Source organism: Hyperolius riggenbachi, chromosome 11 (assembly GCF_040937935.1).
Source record: "Hyperolius riggenbachi isolate aHypRig1 chromosome 11, aHypRig1.pri, whole genome shotgun sequence".
NCBI classification, from domain to species: Eukaryota; Metazoa; Chordata; class Amphibia; order Anura; family Hyperoliidae; genus Hyperolius; species Hyperolius riggenbachi.
Window position 1 is genome coordinate 49696714 of NC_090656.1, and position 27077 is coordinate 49723790.

At 45.6% G+C, this 27077-nt stretch overlaps 1 protein-coding gene across 1 annotated transcript in view; it reads left to right on the forward strand.

The window, feature by feature from the left end:
- Positions 1 to 27077, forward strand: part of PYGM (glycogen phosphorylase, muscle associated) — a 95649-nt gene that overhangs the window by 59212 nt on the left and 9360 nt on the right. Inside the window, exons 14-17 of the mRNA XM_068261086.1 lie at positions 5439 to 5586; positions 14600 to 14658; positions 15063 to 15204; positions 16476 to 16683. Coding sequence (XP_068117187.1) covers positions 5439 to 5586; positions 14600 to 14658; positions 15063 to 15204; positions 16476 to 16683 — 557 coding nt within the window. The remainder of the gene's footprint in view (positions 1 to 5438; positions 5587 to 14599; positions 14659 to 15062; positions 15205 to 16475; positions 16684 to 27077) is intronic.

The window sequence follows — 27077 nt, forward strand, 5'->3', positions numbered from 1 at the left end:
CAGTATTACTTTCTGGCTGTCGGGTCTGGAACACTGCAACAGCCCGGGCTGGAGAAACGCAAGTCCAGGTTTAGACAGAAACAAAATGTAACAGATGAAAAGTTCATCCATTGTTGTCAACATTAATTGGCTTTTGTCGGCTTAAAGATTTTAAAATAATAATTTCATCTCCATGGCATCCAACTGCAGAAATCAGTGCCCAACTGCAGTCTGCAGACAGGCAAGGGATAAACTTTTACTCCGCAACCTGCAATTCTGATGCTTCCAAACCTAGTACAGCTACATCAGTCTTCATAAAGGAACTATAAAATGGGCAACCGAGAGCCCAAATATAGTGTAGTATGTAAAAGGTATATAGAGTAATACAAGCGTGGTCACCTCAAAGGCAACCACTGTAAGAGCTAGTGGGGAGAACAAACTTGACCCCATTAGGGTTAAGAAGTCACTTTCTATAGGCTGGAGTTATAAACTCTCCACTAAGGGTGGACAATAAGCAATTAAATAATGGTAAAATGGAGGCGCTGATGAGAATAAAATACACTATAAACAGTTTAAAAAGGAAAGTATCAGTGGAGTTACCTCTGGATAGAAGATACTTCTGGTCTTATTCGGGGATAAAAATCAGCATTATCAGAAGAAAGTCCACTTGTGACGCGTTTTGCAGGTTATACCCGCTTCATCAGGCAGAAGTGAGAGGCATAAAAACATTTTGCAAAGAAACCATCTAGATAACATTATGTGGAATGATTGAGCTCATTGCACTACACTCATGAATACTATTTTTGCACCCATATACCGAATATGAAATTGATCATCTTGAGCAATGCAGTGATCGTATGTCCCTTTCGTGCTTTATTACACCCAACATAATGTTATCTATCTGTAAGGTGGTTTCTTTGCAAATTGCTTTTATGCCTCTTAGATACTTCCACTTTTTTGCCTGAAGAGTTTATTCTAATAAATCATTTTTTCCCTGAATAAGACAATTATTATATTCTAGCCCGATGTAAGTTCACTGCAACCTCCTTTTTATACTGTTTTAGTATATTTTATTCTTGTTGGCACCTCTGTTGCTTCATAAATAAACTAATTAATAAAATGATCTAAGAAATAGTTTGCAGAAACTTGCAGTGTTGACTTTGTTTCGTCAACGTATGTGTTCTTCATCAAAGCCATCTGATTTAATTTAGGATTGCTTACTATAACCCAGTTCAAAACTCTAGAATTCTCTGACACCTGTAATTAATGGTTGCTTACTACAGTGGTGTCAGATGTGCTGATGCTACATTGTAAAACAGATACTAGCTGAGAATTTGGAAAGCAGGGTCTGGTTACTTTTGTGTCAAAGCTTCACCCAGTGTAGTGACAAAAAGCATGCAGCAGCCTGAAACCCACCCCACTCCCAACCTAAAGAAGATGCAGGATCAGTCTGTCGACTGCACACACAGTGCCATCTCCTAGAAGGCATCATTTAAGTATATAACAGGCCAGCTGTGATTATGTGAACAATTTAAGAACTGATCAGTATAGGTATGTGGCTGCTATAAACTAACATTTATTGCAATAGATTGAGGACCTGTAAAAGAGCATAGCAATGTTTTTCTTACTGGCCTGGAAGCCATTGTTTAGCAATGCAGAAATGAGATGAAGAACAGAGGCACCAAAAAAGAATACAATACAATACGATCTTTATTGACATACACTTTGCTTTCCGATTCGTTTCGTGGGTAGAAGCCTGCTTCTTCAGGCAACAAGGGAGCAACTGTTTTGAGGTCTATTAGCGCTGAGCGCCTGTTCGTCATCTTACTTCTGCATTATCGTGCCCCCCCCCCCCCTTCCTTGGTGGAAAGGTGTTACCCCTTGTTTCCAGCTACTACAGAGAGCAACTTCTTACCCAAGTGGGGTCAGCTTTGTTCTACCCCCCTTATGCCTATACAATGGTTGCCTTTGCAGTAACCCAGACTTGTTAGTATTATTCTTTTGCTAAACACCTATAGCCTCATCTGCCTAACTTACTGGGCAGTGTAAGTGAAATATGTCAGTGATGGATTCTCATGCAAGTTCGGCAGGGGAAGTCTGTGATTTGTAATGTTACACCCCTGGGTGTGAGGGAGGTACTAGTGTTTCCAGTAGTATAGTACTTACACCCATCCTGCTGACTACGCCAAAATGTAATTACAGCAATTGAAAACAGAACTCTTTTATAACAGAAGGCAAAAGATACCAATGAATGATTTTCTTGAGAGTTCAGTTTTCTTATAACATAATTCAGTTAACAGAAGTCGTACTTCATTCTTGTCTGTTTGTTTACTGAACAATAACAGTTAAATTGCAGGTTACTAAGATTTCAACCTGGGATCAATACAATACATCCATTAACAGTTCTAAATGTAACACTGACATTTGATAATGGCAGAGATGGGTGTATCAGCTTCAATATCCTCTAACAGTTCTCTATGTGACAGTCTATCACTGACATTTGATAACAGCAGCAAGGAGTATAGCGCTTACTAATATCCATGAGCACTTCTCACTACGACATTCTCTCAGTATCAGTTGATAACTGACATGCTGTGAGGTAATGTTACTTCAGGGTAAACAGAAAATGAGTATGGCAATTAGTATTGCTTATACTGACGTTGTAGTGACAGGGATATGTAGGCTTCCATATTTATTGCAATCCCAATTGCACGGCCATCTTGTTGACCCTCTGTCTCTAAGGCTCGGTTCACACTTGTTTTAAAAACGTATCAGCGGTATACGTTTTTAAAGCTCTGCAAAAACGCAGGAAGTGGATACTGTGTTAAAAATAGGACCCCCTTCCACTTGTGCAGAAACACGGATCGCACACGGATCCGTGTTGCATGGAAAGAAAACGTAACGGAGAGTCTGAATTTGACACTTTTTCCCGGATTGGATGGAAAACGTGTCCAATGCAAGCCTATGAGAACGGACTCTGTTTTTAAATCGGTTCCATTAATCTGATCAAATTGGATAGCACCTATCCTTCCGTTAGTGAGCCCGAAGTATCGTTTCTGATTAATCATCCAAAGAATCGCATCATTAATGGCCACTTTATGATTGTTTGATATGAACAGTACACCTCAAAGGTGGCCACACACCATACAATTAAAAGTCAATTTGATAAATACATTCGGTTGTCCCGAAAAATCTAAAACTTTTTTTCATTCGTTCGAGAAATCTGATCAAATTTTCCATTTTTATTCGATAAAAGGAGGATAAAAGGAGAACATTAAATGGTGTGAGTGTGGTAGATTGTCAATTACTTGATGTACAGACCCAAGCAATTTTTTTCTGCGTTTTCAAACATTTCTTTCATAATTGTAGAAAAATTTAACATACATGTACGTTACATTGGTCAGATTTCTGAAATGTTACTATCGGTCTGATTTAAAATGATCACATATCACCAGACAATTTACTCTGCTTCATTCAGGACAGCAGTGCCACCTTCTCTCTTCTGTTGTGCCAGTCAAATGAAACACTGCTGCTCTCCTGCCTCCCCCCTCCTCAATCACTGTCAAACTCCTCACACAGCACAACAAGCTGCTTTTCCCCAATGATGACCTCTTCACCTCGCTCTACTCTTGCTTCTCCTCCTACTCTGACTGCATGCTCTTAGTGTAAACCCAGTACAAAAATGCTGCCCCTGTAATCTCTGTGCATGATGCGATTTTTGGAGGTGGGGGGGTTATTAATTGTTGGGGATGGGGCGGCTTATTAGTTACGGGGGGGGGGGGAGGCAGGTTTATTAGTTGCAGGGGAGGAAGGTTATTAGTTGCCCAGTGGGAGGTTTTCAGTTGCATGGGGGGGAGGTTATTAATTGCCCGGCGGGAGGTTATTAGTTGTACGGGGGAAGGTTATTGGTTGCATGGCGGGAGGTTATTAGTTACCCAGCGGGAGGTTATTAGTTGCAGGGGGAGGTTATTAGTTGCATGGGGGAAGGTTATTAGTTGCCCAGCGGGAGGTTATTAGTTGCATGGGGAGAGGTTATTAGTTGCTCAGGGGGAGGTTATTAGTTGCTCGGGGGGAGGTTAATAGTTGCTCGAGGGGGAGGTTAATAGTTTCTCGGGGGATGTTATTAGTTGCCCAGTGGGAGGTTATCAGTTGCATGGGGGGAAGGATATTAGTTGCTCGGAGGAGGTTATTAGTTGCTCGAAGGAGGTTATTAGTTGTACGGGTTAAGGTTATTTGTTGCATAATGGGGGAAGGTTATTAGTTGCCCGGGGATGTTATTAGTTGCTCAGGGGGAGGTTATCAGTTGCATGGGGGGGAGGTTATCAGTTGCTTGGGGGGGGGAGGTTATCCGTTGCTTGGGGGGGGGGGGGGGGGTTATCAGTTGCTTGGGGGGGGGTTATCAGTTGCATGGGGGGGAAGGTTATCAGTTGCATGGGGGGGGGGTTATCAGTTGCATGGGGGGAAGGTTATTATTTGCTCAGGGGGAGGTTATCAGTTGCTCAGGGGGAGGTTATCAGTTGCTCAGGGGGAGGTTATCAGTTGCTCAGGGGGAGGTTATCAGTTGCCCAGGGGGAGGTTATCAGTTGCCCAGGGGGAGGTTATCAGTTGCATGGTGGGAAGGTCATTAGTTGCTCAGGGGACATTATCTGTTGCAGGGGGAAGTTATCAGTTGCATGGTGGGAAGGTCATTAGTTGCTCAGGGGACATTATCTGTTGCAGGGGAAGTTATCAGTTGCATGGGGGAAAGGTTATTAGTTGCGGGGGGAGGGAGGTTATTAGTTGCCCGGGGAGGAGGGTTCTTCATGAAATATACATTTACTGATATTCTACTACTGCAATAAAATGCTAATTTACCGCCCCACCCTATTGCCGTGCTAAATTATGTGTGCTTATTGGGGCCCCCTTACAGCTCTGAGCTGCTCCCTTCTAGTTACGCCTCTGTGTGTACAGCTTACAGAACTATAACCCCCCCCCCCCCCCTTCCCCCGAGTAGTTGAAGATTCCCTTTACAATGCAGATAGATACTATGCAGCTTTTATAGATTCAGTAAGAGCAGGCAGAGTTTAGTAATAACTCCAGTATTCTCTTCCTTGCTGCCATCTGTCTTAGAGTTTTCTTTTTTTTTTCCAACATTTTCTTTAAGTGTTATTACAGCTCTATTTGTCTATTTAGTTGGCCTCTAGGTGGCACTTGTAACAATCTAATCACTCACTGGAGAATAAGAATTGAGTGTCATATGTTTTCATCATCTTCGGCTCCAGGCGTAGAACATACTTTTTAATTACATTATCGCAGAAAATAAATTGATGTTGATTCAATTTTGGCTGATGAAGAAATGTTTGTTCTCTTTTGGTAACACAGGATTCTCATTAAGTCACACTCGGCGTACATACATTGAAGTGACATCGCTTTACCCGATTCCTTGTGTTCTGACAATTCCCATGATCTGTCTTGCTCAGGAAAACAAGCTGAAATTCTCAAGATACTTAGAGAACGAGTACAAAGTGAAGATCAACCCCAACTCCATGTTTGATGTGCATGTGAAGAGAATACATGAATACAAGCGTCAGCTGCTGAACTGCCTGCACGTCATCACCATCTACAACCGTAAGTAAAACATACTGAAGCAAAGAAAACCTGTCTGTCTATATACAAAAGACTTCTAGACCCAATAGTGCGAAAAATTGTAGAATTATTTCTATGCATTTGTTTAACGCAAACCTGAACTGAAAATCAAGTCAAAATAAACACCCACACCTCCCATTCTCACCTCCCGTGTACTCTACACATAATTCTCTTTCTCCTCTCCTGGGTCCTGTTTGTCCACTGTGATCAATGGAGTTCTCCGTTCCTCCATTTTGAAAATGGCCATTACCCCATAACAGCTTTCAGGTCAGCAGACTGTTAGGCCTCTTGCACACTACATACAATTCCGATTTTTTTTTATACGATCCGATTTAAAAAGGTACTGCGTGCTGCTATGTTTTTTAGTTAGAATCGAAAATGTAATCATATAAAAAATCGGAATCGCATGTAGTGTGCAAGAGGCCTTAAACTGTAATATTGCCATAGGGAAACATGGACCTTACCTTGCTCCTTAAGCCGCATCTACACGCGTAGATGCGGCCGCAATGTTCCTTATCAATCCGACAGGACGGATCTTGCTTCTGCCGATTCCCTGCTCGTTCCCCACGAGGGGACAAAGGCAGGGAATCGAGCGGAAGATAAGCGGCGCCGGCGGGGACGAGCGGGGAATCGAATGCGGCGCACGCGCGGCGAGAGGGGACGTGGCGGGGACGCAGAAGAGGCGATCCGGCGGCTAATCGAGCCGCTGGATCGCAGCCTCATCTACCCGTGTAGATGAGGCTTAAGTTGTACATTTAGTTATAACTGACAGCAACGGATATATTTCAATTCTGACAAAATCATTGTAAGAAGAAAATGGTGAGCTTCTGAAAGGAACTGACAGTGAGGTAAGTATGTCATATCCATTTGCAGGTACATCTTGTAAATTTGAAATAATTTTACTTGGTTCAGATTCCCTATAAAGAAACAATATTGTGAATAATTGTAGAATTAGCTCTATGCATTTTGTTATAATGTACATTTGTCCCAGAGGCAAACACGCTATAAATTACTTTTTTTCCCCGAAGCTGCTGTCTCTTACAGTAGCTAGTAAGAATCTGACGGGTTTTGGAGTAGTTCATCTGCTCATGGGGATTCTCAGGATTTTCTTTAATTTTAAAAGCACTTACCAAAAGGCAGTTGCTCAGCTCAACTGCCAAAATATTGTGCAAACCGGGACGTATCTAGCTACAATGGGGCCCCGGGGAAAAAGTAACTTGGGGGGGCCCCCCTAGCACAGCCTCACCCCCATAGCAAATTCACCACCCTGGGACCCCAAGCTGGCTGCCAGGTCCCATCCCCCAACACACAATATTATTAGGTGTCCATCATATGTCCCCGAAAGCATTGTGAACACATAGCAGAGTCTTATCTAATCTGGGCAGGACACAGGTCGGTGGCAGCACCCTGCTCTATGCTTTGGACTTCTTCTCTTCCTCATTCCCTGCAGGCATGAATAGGGTCACCATAGCTAGAGAAAAGGGAGGAGTCACTTGGGGGACCCCTACAGGCTCTGGGGCAATGGCCTCCTTTGCCTCTATGGAAGCGCCGGCCCTGGCCTGCAAACAAGTAGGGATGTTTGTATAGACATGTTTGTATAGATCTGTTCCAGGAGTGCTTTTGTAAACAAGGAGTACTGAGAATCCCCCATAGATGGACCAGTCCAAAACCTGTTCTGTCAGATTTGTATTGCCTGCTGTAAGTGACAGTGACATAGGGAACAATTGTATATCTTGGATGTACTGTATATGTACATGTGTACAATTAGGCTAGGTTTGAGCAGCCTTTTATTCCTCAGATCGCTCCCCTCTATTTCTGACACGCCCTCCTTGTATGCATGATGATGATGTCATTGCACTCATCACGCTAGGAAACAGCTTGCCTACCAGCCCATTCTAGCACTGCACCCCCCTGCCCCCACCTTACTACTGTGAAAATGGGGAGTATCCATGAATTGGGGGGGAGGCATGCCATTGCACCTGTCAGCCAGATGCACAGAGCGATGGAGACCAAAGTGACAGACAGGCAACACAAATTGGGTACATGAGTTAGCAGTCCACTTCAGGACTGCACATAGTTAAATATGAGCCGTGTTTAAGGATGTTTTATCCTAGCACAACATAGATTTAATTACACCCACTGCATGTGCTCCTGCTATGATCGCGGGTACTCACTGCAGCTAACTCATCTGTCTAATGACAGCTGAGTTCTGTATACCGATCAGGAGGCAGTTTCATTGGCTCCTGACCCTGTGATCACTGCAAGCTAATCACAGCGATCACAGGTTCAAAATTGTAAAAAAAAATGTTCCAGTCCTTAAAGTGAACCTTAAGTCAGGGGAAAAAAATGAGTTTAACTCACCTGGGGCTTCCCTCAGCCCCCTGCAGCTGATCGGTGCCCTCGCAGCCCCGCTCCGATGCTCCTGGACCCGCCGGTGGCTACTTACGGTTTCGCCGTCACCGGCCGTCAGGCTGGGAACGTGAGTGATTCTTCGTGTTTCCAGCCACAATAGCACCCCAATGCTGCTATTGCGGCTGTGCTGTCAGCTCCTTGTATTATAGCACTGTGGCAAGGGAGTTTGCTGTCTCTTAAAGTGTAACTGTCGGGCATAAAATCAAAAATCAATTCTTTATTTTTATCTGGTAAACAAGTAATAAGGATGCTAACCAGGCAATCCAAAAGTTAAAATGACTATTACTTTTCTTGTTGATAAATGATCCTTCCCCAGTTTACCTGACTCTTATTTGGTACACACAAAATTTGGTACACAAAAAAGAAGTTGCAGGGCATGCTGGGTTGTCCTTTTTTTTGCTTCTCTACTTCCCCTCGGACTTAACTAATGCAGCCTGATTGGCTGAAGCCTCTTTCCCTCCTGTTTTCCCCTCCCACACCTCTGTTCCTCTCTGATTGGCCAATATTTCTCATGCTGAGACAATGCACTTTCTATAGTGAAGGCGGGCAAATCAGGCAGAGGAGAGTAAGACAGGAAATGACATCAGGATTGACTTCAAAATAGCCACAGATAAAATGGGAAATGCAAAGAAGTATTTTCTCTTTTTATACTGTAGAAAAATCATTAAAATCAAAAAGTGGACAGTGCAATACATATGTTATGTAAGCAGAGCAAGTATTTATCTACTTATATATGTGGTTTTTTTCCTGAGATAGTATGGCTGACAGCTCCTCATTAATGGCTCAGGTGCTATGTTGGCAAGGATTGTGGCTCTAGTTTTGGTTTCCATTCACTAACACTAGGTGGCTCCACCAAGTCTTGATGTTTGGCAAGCAGTGGGTGGAAGACCTCACATTCCCCTCACTATGGGAACTAGCCGTTTTGTTGTTTGTTTTACTTTAGTATGGCTGAAGTGCTTGTGAAAAGGTACTAGAACTGGAATGCTTTCAAAGATAAAACCATTAACTTTTTTTTTTAATGGAAGTAAACATGTCCTAAAAGGTGAAGCATTAAAAAAAAAAATCTATATTTAGGTGTATTGACATGCTGTTTTGCAGTGTAATTTGTCCCATGCATCCTGGAAAATTTTTCACAGTTACTTGGCAGATTTTACTTAAAGGGCAACTGAAGCGAGAGGGATATGGAGGCTGCCATATTTATTTCCTTTTAAACAATACCGGTTGCCTGGCAGCCCTGCTGATCTATTTGGCTGCAGTAGTGTCTGAATAACACCAGAAACTAGCGATGAGCAGAAATTATACCTATGCGGAATTACGCATCATAATTTGCAATTAGGCATCGTAATTCATTTCAAATTTTAATTGTAATCATGCGTAATTTTACGTAATTTTGTGACGATTTTAGAGGTTAATAGCAAAGCCCCCATTACATGATATTGCTACCAAACTTGCTACATATGTTAAGGAGAATGGTGGATACAATAAAAAAAATCAAAAAGACCTTGTAGGTTTTGAGAAAATCGATTTTAAGTATGCAAGGGAAAAAATGTAATTTTTCTGAGTTTAGAAACCATTTTTTTTTTTTTTTGCATTGTAATTGCGAAAATGTAGGTGAAATGACACGTAATCTTTCTTAGTTGGTTATGATCATCACTGCCAGAAACAAGCGTGCAGCTAATCTTGTCAAATCCGGCAATAATGGCAGAAACACCTGATCTGCTGCATGCTTGTTCAGGGTCTATGGCTAAATGTATTAGAGGTATAATGCTGGGCATACACTAGTCTTTTCTGCGGCTCGATTAGCCGCCGGATCGACTCCCGCCACGTCTCCGCACGCGCCTGGATTGATTCCCGCTCGTCCCCGCGGGCGCTTCCTTATCTTGCGCTCGTTTAGTTCCATTGTCCTGCCCATGGGTATCGAGCGCGGAATCAATCCGGCGGGCAATCAGACATGTCGGAACTTATCAACCGAGCCAGGGGCGTAGCAATAGGGGTTGCAGAGGTAGACACCGCATCGGGGCCCTTGGGCCAGAGGGGCCCCTAAGGGCCCTTCCACCACTACAGTATTAGCTCCCTATTGGTTCTGTGCTCATAATAATGACTTCTATAGATACTTTGAATAGCGGTAATCATTAACAAACTGATCCCCATCCCCTTCTTGCACCTCTGACACTGTAGTTGTCATTGGCAGGTTTTGGTGTGCCATATCAGTTGCTATGTATAGAGTGCTTGGGGGGCCCCATTGTAAAACTTGCATTGGGGCCCACAGCTCCTTAGCTACGCCACTGAACCGAGCCATCAGCGGCTCGATTGATAAGAAAAAAACGTATAGTGTATGCCCAGCATTAGAGGCAGTGGATCTGTAGGTTAGCCAGGCAACTGGTATTGTTTAAAAGGAAATAAATATGACAGACTCCAGGGCTGGATTTACCATAAGGCACTGTAGGCACGGGCCTACAGGCGCTTGAGGATGGAAAGGCGTCTCCCTCCCTCCTTTCCTATGGGGGCACCTATAGCTACTTAATATTGAGGGTACTTCTGGCTAGCTAATGCTAAGGGGCACCTGTAGCTACCTATAACAGCAGAGGAAGTAAGGGAGAAGTGACAGCTGGGACAGTCAGCACAGTGCGGTTCGGCGGGTGTTTGTAGGTTCATGGAGGGCTGAGTCTAGGGTGCCAGGATATCTGTGCCTATAGGCTCCTGTGAGGTAAATCCGGGTTTGACAGCCTCCATATCCCTCTTGCTTCAGTTGTCCTTTAAAGGGAAGGTTTCCACTAGGATGTTGCATGCCCTGTAAACAGGCCCGGATTTACATTACAGGTGCCTATAGGCACCCTCCATGAACCTACAAACCCTGCCGATCTACAGGTCATATGTAGCTACAGGTGTCCCTTAGCATTAGGTAGCCAGAGGTATCCACAGTATTAAGTAGCCAGTGGTACCCCCAACTGAAGGAAGATCTAGTGGAATACCAAGAGCTAGGTGAGTAACCTCTCATTCATGCTCTGCTTGGGACTCTGCATAAGAGAAGAAGGAGGAAGGCAGTAGGGGAGGGGAGTAAGCCGCATTTCCATCATCTTGCGCCTGTAGACATGTGCCTACAGTGCCTTATGGTAAATCCGGCCCTGCCTGTAAATACAGGATGGCAATGGAACAAAGGGGTACAGTGGCTTTCTGCGGCATGTGTGCCATGCGACACAAACAGTGATGTATACCGCTAATGAAAAATATGCTTCACTGCAGCTGTGTCCTTTCACGTTGTCCGACTACTCACAGCATGCCTCGCGCTATACCGATGAATTCCTCCGCACTGTAGCGCAATGCGCCGATGTGAATGTACCATTACAATATCATGGGTGTTAGCAATGCAATTATATGGTCCGATGCACTGCAATGGCCCACTGTGAATGTAGCCAATGTCTCAGTTTAGTGGACCTGAACTCTTGCACAGGACAGAAGGAAAACCTAGAGAAATGCACCCTGTATGTATTTACAGAGTTTAGCCTGTCTAATTCCCTCTAATCTGTGACTAATCACGATTATAATTTGATCTCTCAGCTGTGTCAGCACAGCAATCTTGGCAGAGCAGCTAATTTGTAACCACAGGATGTTAACCCTATGTCTGCTTCTCTCAAAGCAGGAAGTAAACACACTGGAGATTTATTGCAGGATTTGTATCAGCTGTAGCAAAGAAATAGTTTTCTTTAAGGGTGGGAACACACTAGGCTGTGCGTGAAAGAATGCCTTTTGCTGCATATGCGGTTGTGCGTTTTAGGTGCGTGTGCATTTCGCACATGCGTTTTTCTTGCATTTTAATGTGTTTGCGTTTCGCACATATAAATCGCATATGCGTTTTTGTGCGTTTTGTATGCGTTTTTGTATGCATTTTATGCTAATCACTAGGAAGTCAACAGAAAGTGGAAATGCATCATCAAACTTGTTTTTTTTTTTTTTTTTATAAAAAGCATAAAAAACCGCACTACAACGCAATTCCTCTGCGTCACCATTGACATTCATTATGTGCGTTTTAGATGCATTTTGGAAAAATATGCAGCAAGTTCTGCGTTTTTTAAAAATGCACATTGCAGTACGTAAACATATGCATTTTTTTTCATGCGGCCCATTGACATGCATTATGTGCGTTAACGCTAGCGTTTTCCGCAACGCTATCGTTTCTGCCTAGTGTGTTACTACCCTAAAGGTTATTATGCTGTTGCTTATCTTTTGGAGCAGAGAGGAAGTTCTGAGTTCAGGTCCTCTTTTTCAGGGGTTTTTATAATTTTTACTAATGCATTTAGTAGAATTATTTCAGCATAATGTTCCGCTGATTGTATTGTCGTGATGTGAATAGTCCATCAACAATATCCCCTTTGAAACCCCTAAAAAGGGGATGGCTTAAACCAGACCTGAACACAGAACTTTCTCTCTGCTCTTAAAGATAAGAAACAGCATAAGAACCTTAAAGCAAACCATTTCTTTGTTATAGCTGAAACAAATCCTGCAATACATCTGTAGTTTGTCTACTTCCTGCTTTCATGCAAGCAGACATATTGTTAACATCCTGTGCTTTACAAATGAGATCTCTACCGTTGCAGTCAGCTGACACGGCTGAGGGATCAAATTACAATTTGTGATTGGACACAGATATGGGGAATTAGACGGGCTAAACTCTCTGAGGCTAAGTTCACAGTGAGACATTAAAGTCGCACATTAAAACAACATTTAACGCAGAATAACTCACTGCAATGAAGAAATCAATGCCCTGTTCACAGTGCACACGTTGCGTTGGTGACTAACGCTGCACGTTAAGTAAAAGTACTGCATGCAGTGCGTTATACATGTTATTAGCTGCGTTGGACTGTTTGCACATGCTCAGTAATGACTTAGAAACATACTTTTCATTGCCTGTATGCTCTACTGTATGCAACGATAATGCAACGATAACGGGGCATTAAATTGCGTTGCGACTTTTTAGGGGCATTGCGTTGTAATTTGCGTTGCGACTTTAACGTTGCATCAAAACGCAACGTCCTACTGTGAATCTAGCCTAAGAGAAAGTGGGCCTGATTTATCAAAGCATTAACGACAGTTTTTTTCATCATAAACAGTTCTAACCAGCAGGGGGAATTGTTCTGCATGATAATAAGAAAATTCTTATTTCCTAATTAATATTGGCAGTTTAGTGTGAATTTCTAGAATTGCACTACAGTTAAGCAAAGTGCAGCCACAGAGGGACATTTATCAAGAGTGTCCGACACAAAATATTGGTAGGTTTTTAGAAATCCGTGTAGAACTGTCTCAGACATCTTAAGAAATTACTAGATTATTAGTGCAAATTCCTTCTGAAACTGTTATAAAATAGGAGTTAGGAAGGTTTCTCAGACAGTGCAGTATGTGAGGGAAATTGCTGTTGCTGAGGGAACCAATACATCTGCTGTATTGCATCAATGCCCAGCACTGGAAGGGTTAAGCACAGAACAGCTTTACGGGACACCTGGCAGCAGGGGGAGGAGCATTTCACAAATCATGCCTAGCCTGCACCGCTGCACAATCTGTAGAAGTGCTATTAAGCGATCCTTAATCTGCGGCAGTTTAGGGATAGATTTGCACTTTTTTTAACTGTAGTGCAGTTCTAAAAAATCACGCTAAACTGCTGTTATTAAAGGGACTCCGAGCTCACCCAAAAAAAGAAAGTTGTACTCACCAGGGGCTTTCTCCAGCCCAGTGCTGGTCAGGAGGTCCCACGACGGCGTCCTGGCTCCTCTCCTTCTCCCCGCTCCGGAATGGCTGACAGGCCGCAGCCCGGGCGACACTCGGTTGAGTGTCGGGCTGCAGCTTCCGCGTATGACGCGGCTGACGTCACACGCCGGCCGCCTCGCGTCATCACAGCGGCCGGCGTGAAAGTACTGCGCATGCGCGATTAAAGCGTGCATGCGCAGTACTTTCACGCCGGCCGCCGTGATGACGTGAGGCGGCCGGCGTGTGACGTATTCCGCGTCATACGCGGAAGGAGCAGCCCGACACTCGGGCGAGTGTCGCCCGGGCTGCGGCCTGTCAGCCATTCCGGAGCGGGGAGAAGAGCCAGGACGCCATCAGGGGACCTCCCGACCAGCACTGGGCTGGAGAAAGCCCCAGGTGAGTACAACTTTTATTTTTTTTATTAGCTCGGAGTCACTTTAAGTAGGATTTAAGAATTTTCTTATCATGCAGAACAGTTCCCCCCTGCTGGTTAGAACTGTTTAAGAATAAAAAACAGTAATACTTTGATCAATCTGGCCCACAGCACAGCAGGGAGGGGAAAAGTACAGGCGCACTTCACTGTATATTTCTGTATATATTCTGATGCTTTCTCTAAGTTGTTATAACAACTAATAAGCACTCATGTCTGGGGGCATAGGAAAAAGAAAGCAATACGGTCCAGTAAAAATAGTTGCCCTATCACATACAAAAGAGTGCTGTGTTACCTTATTAGTCATGTTGCATTCATTTGACCATCAATGACATCGATAATATCTAGTAATAAAAGCACTAACGTGTTTTTTAGATTTTTGCCATCATCATTTTAATTCTCTATTTCTTCCAGGTATAAAGAAAGATCCCAGCAAACAATATGTACCCAGGACAGTAATGATTGGTGGAAAGGTGAGAAAAGGCATATATCTATATGTTTAAGCACAGTTACCAGCTAGGTGAGCCCATATGTGGCACTACAGCCATGCTAAGGCAAAGCAAATGTAAAAATTCAAGCGAGTGGATCAGGTGATGGCCATCTGGATTCCCACTAAACATATCTGCATTCACCTCCACATTCTGCCAATGGTTGCAGTTGTCTGTCTTAATATTTGCTATTGCCAACACAGGAGGGAACCGTGGTATGCAACCATATGAAGAGCAACACAATTGTAGAATAAGTTCTTTGCTTTCTTTTATGTACGATAAACTTCCCCTATTCCTCATTGTCTCATTTACTCTCTCTTAATTTGTTCCTAATCGATGCTTCCCTTTCCTCTCATCCTGTCATTCTGTCCTGTCTGTCTCATTGATAGGCTGCTCCCGGCTATCATATGGCAAAGATGATCATCAAGCTGATCACTTCCGTAGGTGATATTATCAACAATGATCCAGCTGTTGGGGACAGACTCAAACTCATCTTCCTGGAAAACTACAGAGTGTCTCTGGCAGAAAAAGGTGCCGTTCAGTCACATTACTCTATGAAAAACAAGAAGAGTTGGGAAAGCGTCTCGGCATGGGCTTGTGCAATCTTTTCATTGATCATCATTTAACTGTAACTCAAACCAGGGCTTGTCTGTCTGGCCACATGTTTAAATTGTAGCTCCACTTTAGAAATAGACTGCACATGTCTTTGGTACACAAACCTTCTTGTAGTGTAATGATGTAGGAATGACCATTGCTGTTCAGTCAGCTATGATTTCTTAGATATGGTGGATAATGCTTCCTTGTCACCATGGTAATAGTGCACTGCTTGGTGCTCTGAATCTTCATTTTCCACCCGTTTCTTTCCACAGAGAGTAGTTCATTCATGCAAATAGGGCTGTGTGTAGCTGCGGGTTATGTGAGCAGGTTGGCTCGCCACAGGATTAGGCATCAGCACTCAACTGCATCAGCATCTTTCATAACAGGGTGGTGGTTTCAGCATTCTCTTCTCATTAGCAACCACAGGATGTTGTCAGGGGAGCTCAGAGGCAGCAGACAGTATTTTCCTGAAGACAGAGTTGACACCATCAACATTTCTCATGGCTGCGCTTCTGCTGTGTACTACTGCATCTGACCAGGGCATGCATGAGTAAGGTTTGCACATGCCCAGTAAAATTGAGCTGTGCATACATGTGTTGCTTCTTCTACTGGGCATGTGCAGACCTTACTCACACATGCCCAGTTCTGATGCACTCCAGACTTTAACATCCCACCCCCCGTTTAAGGTTTGCCTTAATAACAATAGCATTGCTTAGCTAATTTAGGAAACTACCAGCAGATGTGTAGTAAAACCCAGTGCTGAAACCCAGTTCGTTAGCACCACATCCAAACTCCAAACCTCCCGGCACAGCTCCGGTCCGGTGTTACTTTTTGCCCAATTTTTGAATAAAACCTCCTGAGCGGCATAACGCTCAGGAGGTTAAGGTATAGCATAGTCTGAAATATCCACCTATTACCCACCTGCAGTTGCTTGTCACCACAACTGAGTTTCAAGCTAACACAGGAAAAAAGCAAAGGGGGGTGGGGAGGGGAGAGGGGGTGCTAGAAGACCTGGGCAGGCAGTGCACACAGATTTTGCGCCACAGCGACCAGTGTATGGCCAGCTTAAAAAAAGTATTAGAGAAAAGTATTTTTAACAGACAAAATATTGCATGTCTACTATAGTACCTGATACATGTGCGATAGATAACATTTCTGTAAAAAGGTTACTTATTTCCTGATCATCTCATTTTATCTTACTACAGTAATTCCTGCTGCTGATCTGTCCGAACAAATCTCCACTGCTGGTACTGAGGCATCTGGTACAGGAAACATGAAGTTTATGTTGAATGGAGCTCTTACTATTGGCACCATGGATGGAGCCAACGTGGAGATGGCTGAAGAGGCAGGAGAGGAGAACCTCTTCATCTTTGGCATGAGAGTGCCTGATGTGGAACGCCTTGACAAAGAAGGGTATGAAATTATCTCTGCTGCTTATTGTTTATTGCTTGATTTCTCTCTAGCGTGGATAGCACTGACATTAGGTATGCTACATGACAACTTAGATTTGCATTTATATTAAAAAAAGGAAATATAATCAAACTTTAATGTGCAGTGTGCAATAAACTTAACGAAGTTGAAGCAAAAGTTACAGGCAAACTGCAATTAAGTTTTTTTTTTTAATTTTTCTTTTAAACACTCCTGGCACACTTACTCACCGAGACTGACACATCTTTGATTGGCGAACAGGAACATGCGTTACCTGAGCCAATCAGAGAGCCTGTAATGGAAAGACCATGGCTTTAACGAGAAGCCAATGATCTTTCCTGTAACAACACTGCCTGTGTGCTCTCAACTCAGAGCACACAGAATAGTGTGTGTAGGGGGGACATCTAGTGGTAAAAAAATAAATAAATACACTTTTTACACTACACTATATAAATAAAATAAAATAAATTAAACCCTTTTCCCCCCTTCCCCTGCCCCCATAGTTACCAAAATAAAACAGACAAAAAAGTGACAGCATTTAAAAAAAAACCCCAAAAAAACATAAATAGTTACGTTAGGGACTCAGCTTCTTTTTTTATTTTTTTTACTATGTATGTCATGAGGGTATATTACTATTATTTTGGCAAATAAGGGTTTGTAATTATTGATCAGGTACAAAAAAACCCACAAAACAGAAACATTCACCTTTATTTAAAAATGATACATTGTTGCCTTACATTGTAATAGGAACATATTTTAAGGGCTCGATTCACAAAGTGGTGATAACCCAGTTAAAGACTGTAGGCGTGATAACCATTTTTATCATGCCTAAACTCAGTTTAGGCATGATAAGTTTAGGCATGATAAGTTTAGATAAGTTTAGATCGCAAAGCAGCGCCATTAAACTCTATGCAAAGTGCACCAAACTTTGCTAGCGCAAAACTTTTGATCAGCTGTGCACTGCGGTGCTAACCCAGTTGGGGCTTAAACTTATCACGCCTAAAAACTTATCACACCTAAACTTATCATGCCTAAACTTATCACACCTAAACTTATCACACCTAAACTTATCATGCCTAAACTTATCACCAGTGCTGCTCGGATACCCCTTTTCAAAATCCGGATCCGATTCGGATCCGGATACCCCGCTATCCGATCCGGATCGGATATCCGAATTCAAAATTTTCCGATCCGAATCCGATTCGGATATCCGACCCTAGTATCCGATCGGATTCGGATATCCGTGTTTAATCCCGGAAGTGGCCTTTAAATTGCTTTAAAAAGGTTTTTTAGGGTATATGAGGCATGTAGCATCATAATTGTGAAAAGGGAAACACTGATGATGTGGGGAGTGGACTTAAAATCCCCCCCCCAAAAAAAAAAATGGCTGTCAATCAACATCAGAGTGGTATATCAGGAAGCAGTCGTACTGACGCAGTTGGGGCCTCCCCACAACTCGGACAGCAGACACCTCCAAAAAAAATTACACAGCTATTGTGTTTACATAGTTGACCACGGCACTGTTGTAGGTACCACGGCACAGTAAAAAATTAGGAGAGGTTCCAGGAAGCGGTCGTACTGACGCAGTTGGGGCCTCCCCACAACTCGGACAGCAGACACCTCCAAAAAAAATTACACAGCTATTGTGTTTACATAGTTGACCATGGCACTGTTGTAGGTACCACGGCACAGTAAAAAATTAGGAGAGGTTCCAGGAAGCGGTCGTACTGACGCAGTTGGGGCCTCCCCACAACTCGGACAGCAGACACCTCCAAAAAAAATTACACAGCTATTGTGTTTACATAGTTGACCACGGCACTGTTGTAGGTACCACGGCACAGTAAAAAATTAGGAGAGGTTCCAGGAAGCGGTCGTACTGACGCAGTTGGGGCCTCCCCACAACTCGGACAGCAGACACCTCCAAAAAAAATTACACAGCTATTGTGTTTACATAGTTGACCATGGCACTGTTGTAGGTACCACGGCACAGTAAAAAATTAGGAGAGGTTCCAGGAAGCGGTCGTACTGACGCAGTTGGGGCCTCCCCACAACTCGGACAGCAGACACCTCCAAAAAAAATTACACAGCTATTGTGTTTACATAGTTGACCATGGCACTGTTGTAGGTACCACGGCACAGTAAAAAATTAGGAGAGGTTCCAGGAAGCGGTCGTACTGACGCAGTTGGGGCCTCCCCACAACTCGGACAGCAGACACCTCCAAAAAAAATTACACAGCTATTGTGTTTACATAGTTGACCATGGCACTGTTGTAGGTACCACGGCACAGTAAAAAATTAGGAGAGGTTCCAGGAAGCGGTCGTACTGACGCAGTTGGGGCCTCCCCACAACTCGGACAGCAGACACCTCCAAAAAAAATTACACAGCTATTGTGTTTACATAGTTGACCATGGCACTGTTGTAGGTACCACGGCACAGTAAAAAATTAGGAGAGGTTCCAGGAAGCGGTCGTACTGACGCAGTTGGGGCCTCCCCACAACTCGGACAGCAGACACCTCCAAAAAAAATTACACAGCTATTGTGTTTACATAGTTGACCATGGCACTGTTGTAGGTACCACGGCACAGTAAAAAATTAGGAGAGGTTCCAGGAAGCGGTCGTACTGACGCAGTTGGGGCCTCCCCACAACTCGGACAGCAGACACCTCCAAAAAAAATTACACAGCTATTGTGTTTACATAGTTGACCATGGCACTGTTGTAGGTACCACGGCACAGTAAAAAATTAGGAGAGGTTCCAGGAAGCGGTCGTACTGACGCAGTTGGGGCCTCCCCACAACTCGGACAGCAGACACCTCCAAAAAAAATTACACAGCTATTGTGTTTACATAGTTGACCATGGCACTGTTGTAGGTACCACGGCACAGTAAAAAATTAGGAGAGGTTCCAGGAAGCGGTCGTACTGACGCAGTTGGGGCCTCCCCACAACTCGGACAGCAGACACCTCCAAAAAAAATTACACAGCTATTGTGTTTACATAGTTGACCATGGCACTGTTGTAGGTACCACGGCACAGTAAAAAATTAGGAGAGGTTCCAGGAAGCGGTCGTACTGACGCAGTTGGGGCCTCCCCACAACTCGGACAGCAGACACCTCCAAAAAAAATTACACAGCTATTGTGTTTACATAGTTGACCATGGCACTGTTGTAGGTACCACGGCACAGTAAAAAATTAGGAGAGGTTCCAGGAAGCGGTCGTACTGACGCAGTTGGGGCCTCCCCACAACTCGGACAGCAGACACCTCCAAAAAAAATTACACAGCTATTGTGTTTACATAGTTGACCATGGCACTGTTGTAGGTACCACGGCACAGTAAAAAATTAGGAGAGGTTCCAGGAAGCGGTCGTACTGACGCAGTTGGGGCCTCCCCACAACTCGGACAGCAGACACCTCCAAAAAAAATTACACAGCTATTGTGTTTACATAGTTGACCATGGCACTGTTGTAGGTACCACGGCACAGTAAAAAATTAGGAGAGGTTCCAGGAAGCGGTCGTACTGACGCAGTTGGGGCCTCCCCACAACTCGGACAGCAGACACCTCCAAAAAAAATTACACAGCTATTGTGTTTACATAGTTGACCATGGCACTGTTGTAGGTACCACGGCACAGTAAAAAATTAGGAGAGGTTCCAGGAAGCGGTCGTACTGACGCAGTTGGGGCCTCCCCACAACTCGGACAGCAGACACCTCCAAAAAAAATTACACAGCTATTGTGTTTACATAGTTGACCATGGCACTGTTGTAGGTACCACGGCACAGTAAAAAATTAGGAGAGGTTCCAGGAAGCGGTCGTACTGACGCAGTTGGGGCCTCCCCACAACTCGGACAGCAGACACCTCCAAAAAAAATTACACAGCTATTGTGTTTACATAGTTGACCATGGCACTGTTGTAGGTACCACGGCACAGTAAAAAATTAGGAGAGGTTCCAGGAAGCGGTCGGTCGTACTGCCGCAGTTGGGGCCCCACAACTCGCACAGCACAGACACCTCCAAAAAAATTACACAGCTGACCATGGCAGGTACCACGGCACAGTTCAAAAAATAAGAACCTGGCTTCATGAAGATGGAGTCAGGAGGTTGTGGTGGTAAAGGGTGGTTAAGCAGGCCAGGCATAGTGATTACCACTCAGCCACTTCATTTCCCCCTCTTGCCAACAACAGGGGCCAGGAACTCACCAACTGCCCAAGCCTCGTTCATCTTTAAAAAAGTCAGTCTGTCCACAGACTGGCCTGACAGACAAGAGCGCTTCTCAGTGACCACGCCACCGGCCGCACTGAAGCACCTTTCCGACATAACGCTGGAAGGCGGGCAGGACAGCACTTCCAGGGCGTATTGCGCCAGCTCGCCCCAGATATCCAGGTGCTTCACCCAGTACTCCAAGGGGTCCACAGGGGTGTCGGTGTCAAGCCCGCTATAGGACCCCATATAATCGGCCACCATCCGGGTCAGGTGCTGGTTCTGGCTTTGAGAGCCGGATGCTGCTGCAGGCACCTCCTCTGTAGGCAGCGGTACTGGTGTGGCATAGAGCGCCTTTGTCAGAGACAGCAGGTTTGTTGGGCGCCTGCTGATGCTGGATGCAGGCACCTGCTGCTGTGCTGGCTGGACTGAGACAGCAGGGGGGGTGGGAGTCCGGGGGAAGGCTTCCTCCAAGCGCCGAACCAGAATCCGCTGCAAGTCCCTGATTCGGCGCACAGGGTCTCCTCCTACAGGCAGGAACTGAGCCAGCTTCCCCTTCAGCCGTGGGTCCAGCATCAGGGTGATCAAGATGTCCTCCCGAGCACTCATCTCCTTCACCCTTGGGTCTTTGCGCAGGCACTGCAGCATGTGCGCTGCCATAGGGAAGAGGGCTGCCATCTCTGCTGACCTATGATATTCTGCACCGCTGACAGTGCTGTCGTCCTCCTCTGATTCCGGAGCCTCATCTTGCTCTCTCCACCCCCGCACTACTGCAGCTGCACTCCGCTGTGCCCCCTCCTCTTCAAGGTCAGGGACCTCCAACTCCTCCAAGTCCTCCTCCAACTCCTCCGAATCCTCCTCCTGCTGCACAGAGGTGGACTGTGAAGTGTGCTGCTGCTGCTCCTGCTGGATCAAGGCTTCCTCTCCCACTTCCAGCAGAGCATCGAGGGCCTTGTCCAGCATGCACACAATGGTCACCCACTCACACAGCGACGCATGGTCCCGGCTGACCATGTTGGTGGCCTCCAGGAAGGGTGCCAGCACAAAGCACACCAGCTGCATTTTTCCCCACTCAGCAGGGCGGATGATGTCTGGGAGGTGGGTGGTGCCGGTCCCCAACAAGTTGGCATCCATGGTGGCTCTGGCCAGGTACAGGTTGACAGCCCGCCTCTGTTCAACCAGACGTTCCAACATCGCCAGGGTGGAATTCCAGCGTGTTGGAACGTCTATAATGAGGCGGTGCTGTGGGAGGTTCAGCTCCAGCTGCACGGCTGTAAGGGTCGCTGTGGCACCACCCGAGCGGCGAAAATGACCCACCGTTTTCCTTGCCGCTCCCAAAAGAGTGTTTATCCCCTGGTAGGTGTGCAGGAATTTCTGCACCACTAGGTTCAGGACGTGGGCCAGACAGGGGATGTGGGTGAGGTTTCCCCGCTGGATGGCGGCAACCAAGTTTGCCCCATTGTCGGCCACCACCTCTCCGACTCTGAGGCCTCTGGGGGTCAGCCAACTGCTCTCTTGCTCTCGGAGCTTGGCCAAGACGTGGTCTGCCGTCAGCTTGTTCTTGCCCACCGTGACCATCTGCAGCAGCGCTTGGCAGTGGTGGGCCTTCACGCTGCTGCTGAGGCGGGGTTGTTTGGCGGCGGATGGAACCGGATCAGAGCTGGAAGCTGCTGCACTTCCCCTGACCCTGCTGCGGGGTGGCACCACCCACCGGGGTGATGATGCTGCTGTCTCCTCTTCACCCCCTTCCACCAAACTGACCCAGTGCGCGGTGAAGGACAAATAGCGGCCTGTCCCGAAGCGGCTGCTCCATGAGTCCATTGTCACATGGACGCGCGCACCAAGCGCATGATCCAGCCCACGCTCCACGTTGGCCTTTACAAAGCGGTGCAGTGCTGGGATGGCCTTGCGTGCAAAGTAGTGCCGGCTGGGGATTGGCCAATCCGGCGCTGCGCACTGCAGGAGCGCACGCATCCGGCTCCCCTCCTGCACAAACGAGTACGGGAGGAGCTGGGAGGACATGGCCTGTGTCAGCAAGCCGTTCAGCTGGCGTATGCGACGGCTGCCGGGAGGCTGAGCCCTGACCACAAAAGAGTCACTCAGCAGGGTCTGGTGGTGGGGGCGTTTTAGGCTTGCACGGGAAGCTGAGGAGGGAACAGAGGAGACCACTGAGGAGGACTGGCTGCCTGAAGAGGCCTCAGTGTCAGCAGGAGTGGCAAAGGTTGTTATAGTGCTCTGACCTCTGCAAGGGCCAGCGCCAGCTTCCTTCAGCCTCTTGAATTCCTGATGCTCAGGTTTGTGCTTATTGCCCAGATGATTTATGAAGCTGGAGGTGCCATAAGTGGAGGGGTGAGACCCTCTGCTCAGCTTCACATGGCATAATTTGCACGTAACATACTTGCTATCCAGTGAGGGCAGATGGAAAAACTGCCATATTGGGGATTGGTGTTTTCCCTTACGTGGCTCAGAACGGGATGCTGCTGTGGATTTTCTGCCGGTGGTGGTTAGGGCCTGGGGTTGAGTGGTGCGGCTGGTGGTAGTCGTGCCACTGACAGATGGAGCAGCAGCCTGCGGGTCACGTATTCCATGCCCACTGCTGCTCCTGCCAATCCCTGAAATGCTCAACCTGCGTGCCAGACCCACTGACTCCTCCTCCTCAGAGTCAGAGCTGACATGCCCCTCCGGTCGCTGGTAGTCCGGGTCCTTCACCTCATCATCAAACTTCCCTTCATCAAACTGCTGGGATGATGAGCCCGCATCAAATTCCTCTTCTGCTGACACATCATGGACGGGCTCCCCCCCAACAATTACTGTCAGCATCTCAGACTCTTCTGAAAAGCCAATTTTGCAGAGAATATTTTCTCTAGGGCTAGGGCTGGTGGTGGTGGTGGCCTCACTGTCACTGGCTTGCTCCTCGTCATGCGCCATCTGCTGCATCACAGACGCGGCGTCCTTCTCCTCCAATCTGCGCCGCTGACCCTGCTTGAAAATGGACGCAACACGGTGCTGCGTCTCTGCAGCGTGACTGCCAGTGGGTAGCGGCGGAATGCCTGATGCGGCAGAACTGCTGCCAGAGGCCGTAATGTTGCTCACTCTCCTTCCGGCCTTTCCCCTCCCCCGTCTCACACTGCCAGTGCCAGACATAGTACTGTACAAGACTCACTGTCACTGATGAGTCGACGTCACAGATGATGTGTGTGGGGTACTTGGTGCACTTTTATTATTGGCGGCGGGCTTGGAAATGATCAGCAGATTGACAGACAGGAGTACAACAACTAAACACACTGACACTGCTCACTCAGTCAGCAGCAGCACAGCAGCAATAATCTGTAGTACTAGCACTGTCTGCAACTACACAATACAAAACCACAGTAGCAGTAGTAATAGCAGCCCAGCCAGCAGCAAGGAGCCTGGAGTGTGTGCACACAGACACAGCACACACAAAGACACAGGACCTAGTAGCAGGCACAGGCAGCGCAGCTGCTGCAGCTGAAAGACTGACTGACAAGACTGACTGACACTAACAAATTACACAGACTAGCTAAGCTAACTACAACACAGTACAACAGTAAAACCAGAAGGTGTTTTAGTGTTAAAACGCTGGGTTATCACTTGGATAATGTACTTGCTTCAGCCAAACACACTGGACAACCTATCACAGTGGCAGTCACAAAGCAAGGACAAGATTCTTAACATGGCCCCCTCCTTATATACAGGAGGGACTGGCCAAGGTTCTCCTCTGTGATTGGGTGCTTGGGCTTAGGCTGGGAGCGCTCTGATTGGCTGAATGACGTCATGGACATAATGTCCATGGTTACAGCACCCGGATTCGGATATCCGACCGGTATCCGCGGGTATCCGGGTTATGAGACCAACTATCCGCATAGAGCTATCCGGATTCCCATCCAGCTATCCGGAATCCGGATCCGATCGGATAGGCCTAAAAAGTTCGGATATCCGAGTCTATTCGGATATCCGGTATCCTGTTGAGCAGCACTGCTTATCACACCTAAACTTATCATGCCTAAACTTATCACACCTAAACTTATCATGCCTAAACAGAGTTTAGGCGTGATAAAGGGCTTTTCACTAGCGTGCTAACTGTTAGCACCGCTTTGTGAATCAGGCCCTAAATGTAGTAATAAACGGGACAAATGGGAAATAAAAAGTGAGGGGTTTATTTATAGTAGCATTGTTTATTTTAAAACTATATGGGATGTAATTGGAGAAATAGTGTATTTTCCCTTGTTTTCCCTTTAAAATGAATAGAAAGTAAAGGAGATACTGAAAACACAAATCACCCCCAAAAATCCTAGTGGAGAAAAAAAACCAAGGTATTGATCATCTCGATGTGATAAGTAGTGATAAAGTTATTGGCAAATGAAAAGGAGGAGCACTGCCAGGTGAAAATTGCTCTGGTCCATTGGGGGTAAAACCCCCTTAAGCTCAACACACACCATACAATCTTGGTTGTTCAATCTTACCACTTTCATGTAGTATAAGAGCTTATCCAATCAGTCATTCAAGGTATTTTCAATCTGTTGGCCCTTATACTACATAGATTTGGTAAATCTGTACAACCAAGATTGTATGGTGTGTGTTGAGCCTTAGTGGGGAAGTGGAAGTGCCCCCTCTGCCCATATAGGGCTTGATTTACAAAACGGTGCTAACTTTAGCACTGGCCCCACGTCTAAACTCAGTTGAAATGTGAGAAGTAGTGATCGTGCGCAAAGTACCGCGCGCAAAGTTTTGCGCGCGCACTGCATAGAGCGCAGGGCGCTCCGCGCGATGTGCCCACTAAAGCCTATGGGACTTAGCGCGCGCATAGGACTTTGCGCGCGCAAAACTTTGCGCGCGGTACTTAGCGCACAATCTGATTGAGAAAACTGGTGCTAACCTACTTAGCACCCTGGTTAGCGCGCCTTAAGACTTTAGGCGTGCTAAGTAGGTTAGCACCTCTTAGTAAATCAAGCCCCATACTGTTACAAAACTCATGGACAGCTTGGTGGATTTTAGGATAAAAAGGATAATGCCATTACTGACTATCTCCTACAGACTGCTCATCTTCCTACATCTTTAGAGCATCCAATATTAAAATCTACAGACCCGCAGGCTTGATTTACCTATATTTGTTTCCTAGAAGCATTTGTCGTAAACTCAATACAAAAAAAGGTTTTTGAACTCGCACACAGCTCAGCAGGTGTTACAGCTGAATATTTCAAAGTATTAGAACAAAGATGGGCACAGTCTGCAGGAATTTCTTTAAGTGGGTAAACCATACACTTAGAAGTCCACCTGACATATTTTCTAACTTTTCCTGACTCCAAGAGCTGCATATTTGATGTAGGTGGATGACTCAGAAAATACTGAATAAGGCAGGGAGAGTGAATCACAAAAGCTAGATGAAGTTAGGAGTGTCAAAAAATCTCTGTTTGCACATTTGCAAAGCAAAAACTGTCTGCATGCATGCACGGCGTTCAACCTGTGATGCCTGCACAGGAATTCACTGATGGTGTATGCTCACCTACCAAACAGCAGGTGAGACTGTTATTCCAATAAATTTATTATACGTAGGAATGTGTTTTAAAAAACATTTCCATTCATTTTTTTTTAAATACAGGTAGTCCTCGACTTACAAACACCAAACTAATGAACAAATGGTCTGAAAATGTGACATTTGATTCTGTGGGAGCAAGTGAATAAAAACAAAACAAAACAAAAACAAAAACAAAACCTTGTAGTTTTTGAGAAAATCAAATTTACAAAAATTCAAAGAAAAAAATGGTTTTTAAACCAGTAAAATCATGTCTTGCTTCAGTACACCGAGGGCACAGCGGGACAGAGGTGACACAGAGGGGAATACTGGAGGAACAGGGGGGAATTGGGGTGGTACAGGGGACATAGATGGCACGGTGGTTCGACTTAAGAACTAACCTTGAGTCCCTATCTCGTTCATTAACTAGGCACTACCCATAAAAGTATATCATTTATAATAAAAAGGGGGCTCCCAAATGACACCCCCACCCCAAGGCAAATACTTAAAGTGAATGGGAACTGCATTTAAAAAAAAAATGAAGCAAATACTTACCTAAGGAGAGGGAAGGCTCTGGGTTATATAGAGCCTTCCGTCTCCTCTCTCGGTGCTCTCTATCCTGTGCTGGCTCCCCCCATTTCAATCCCCCG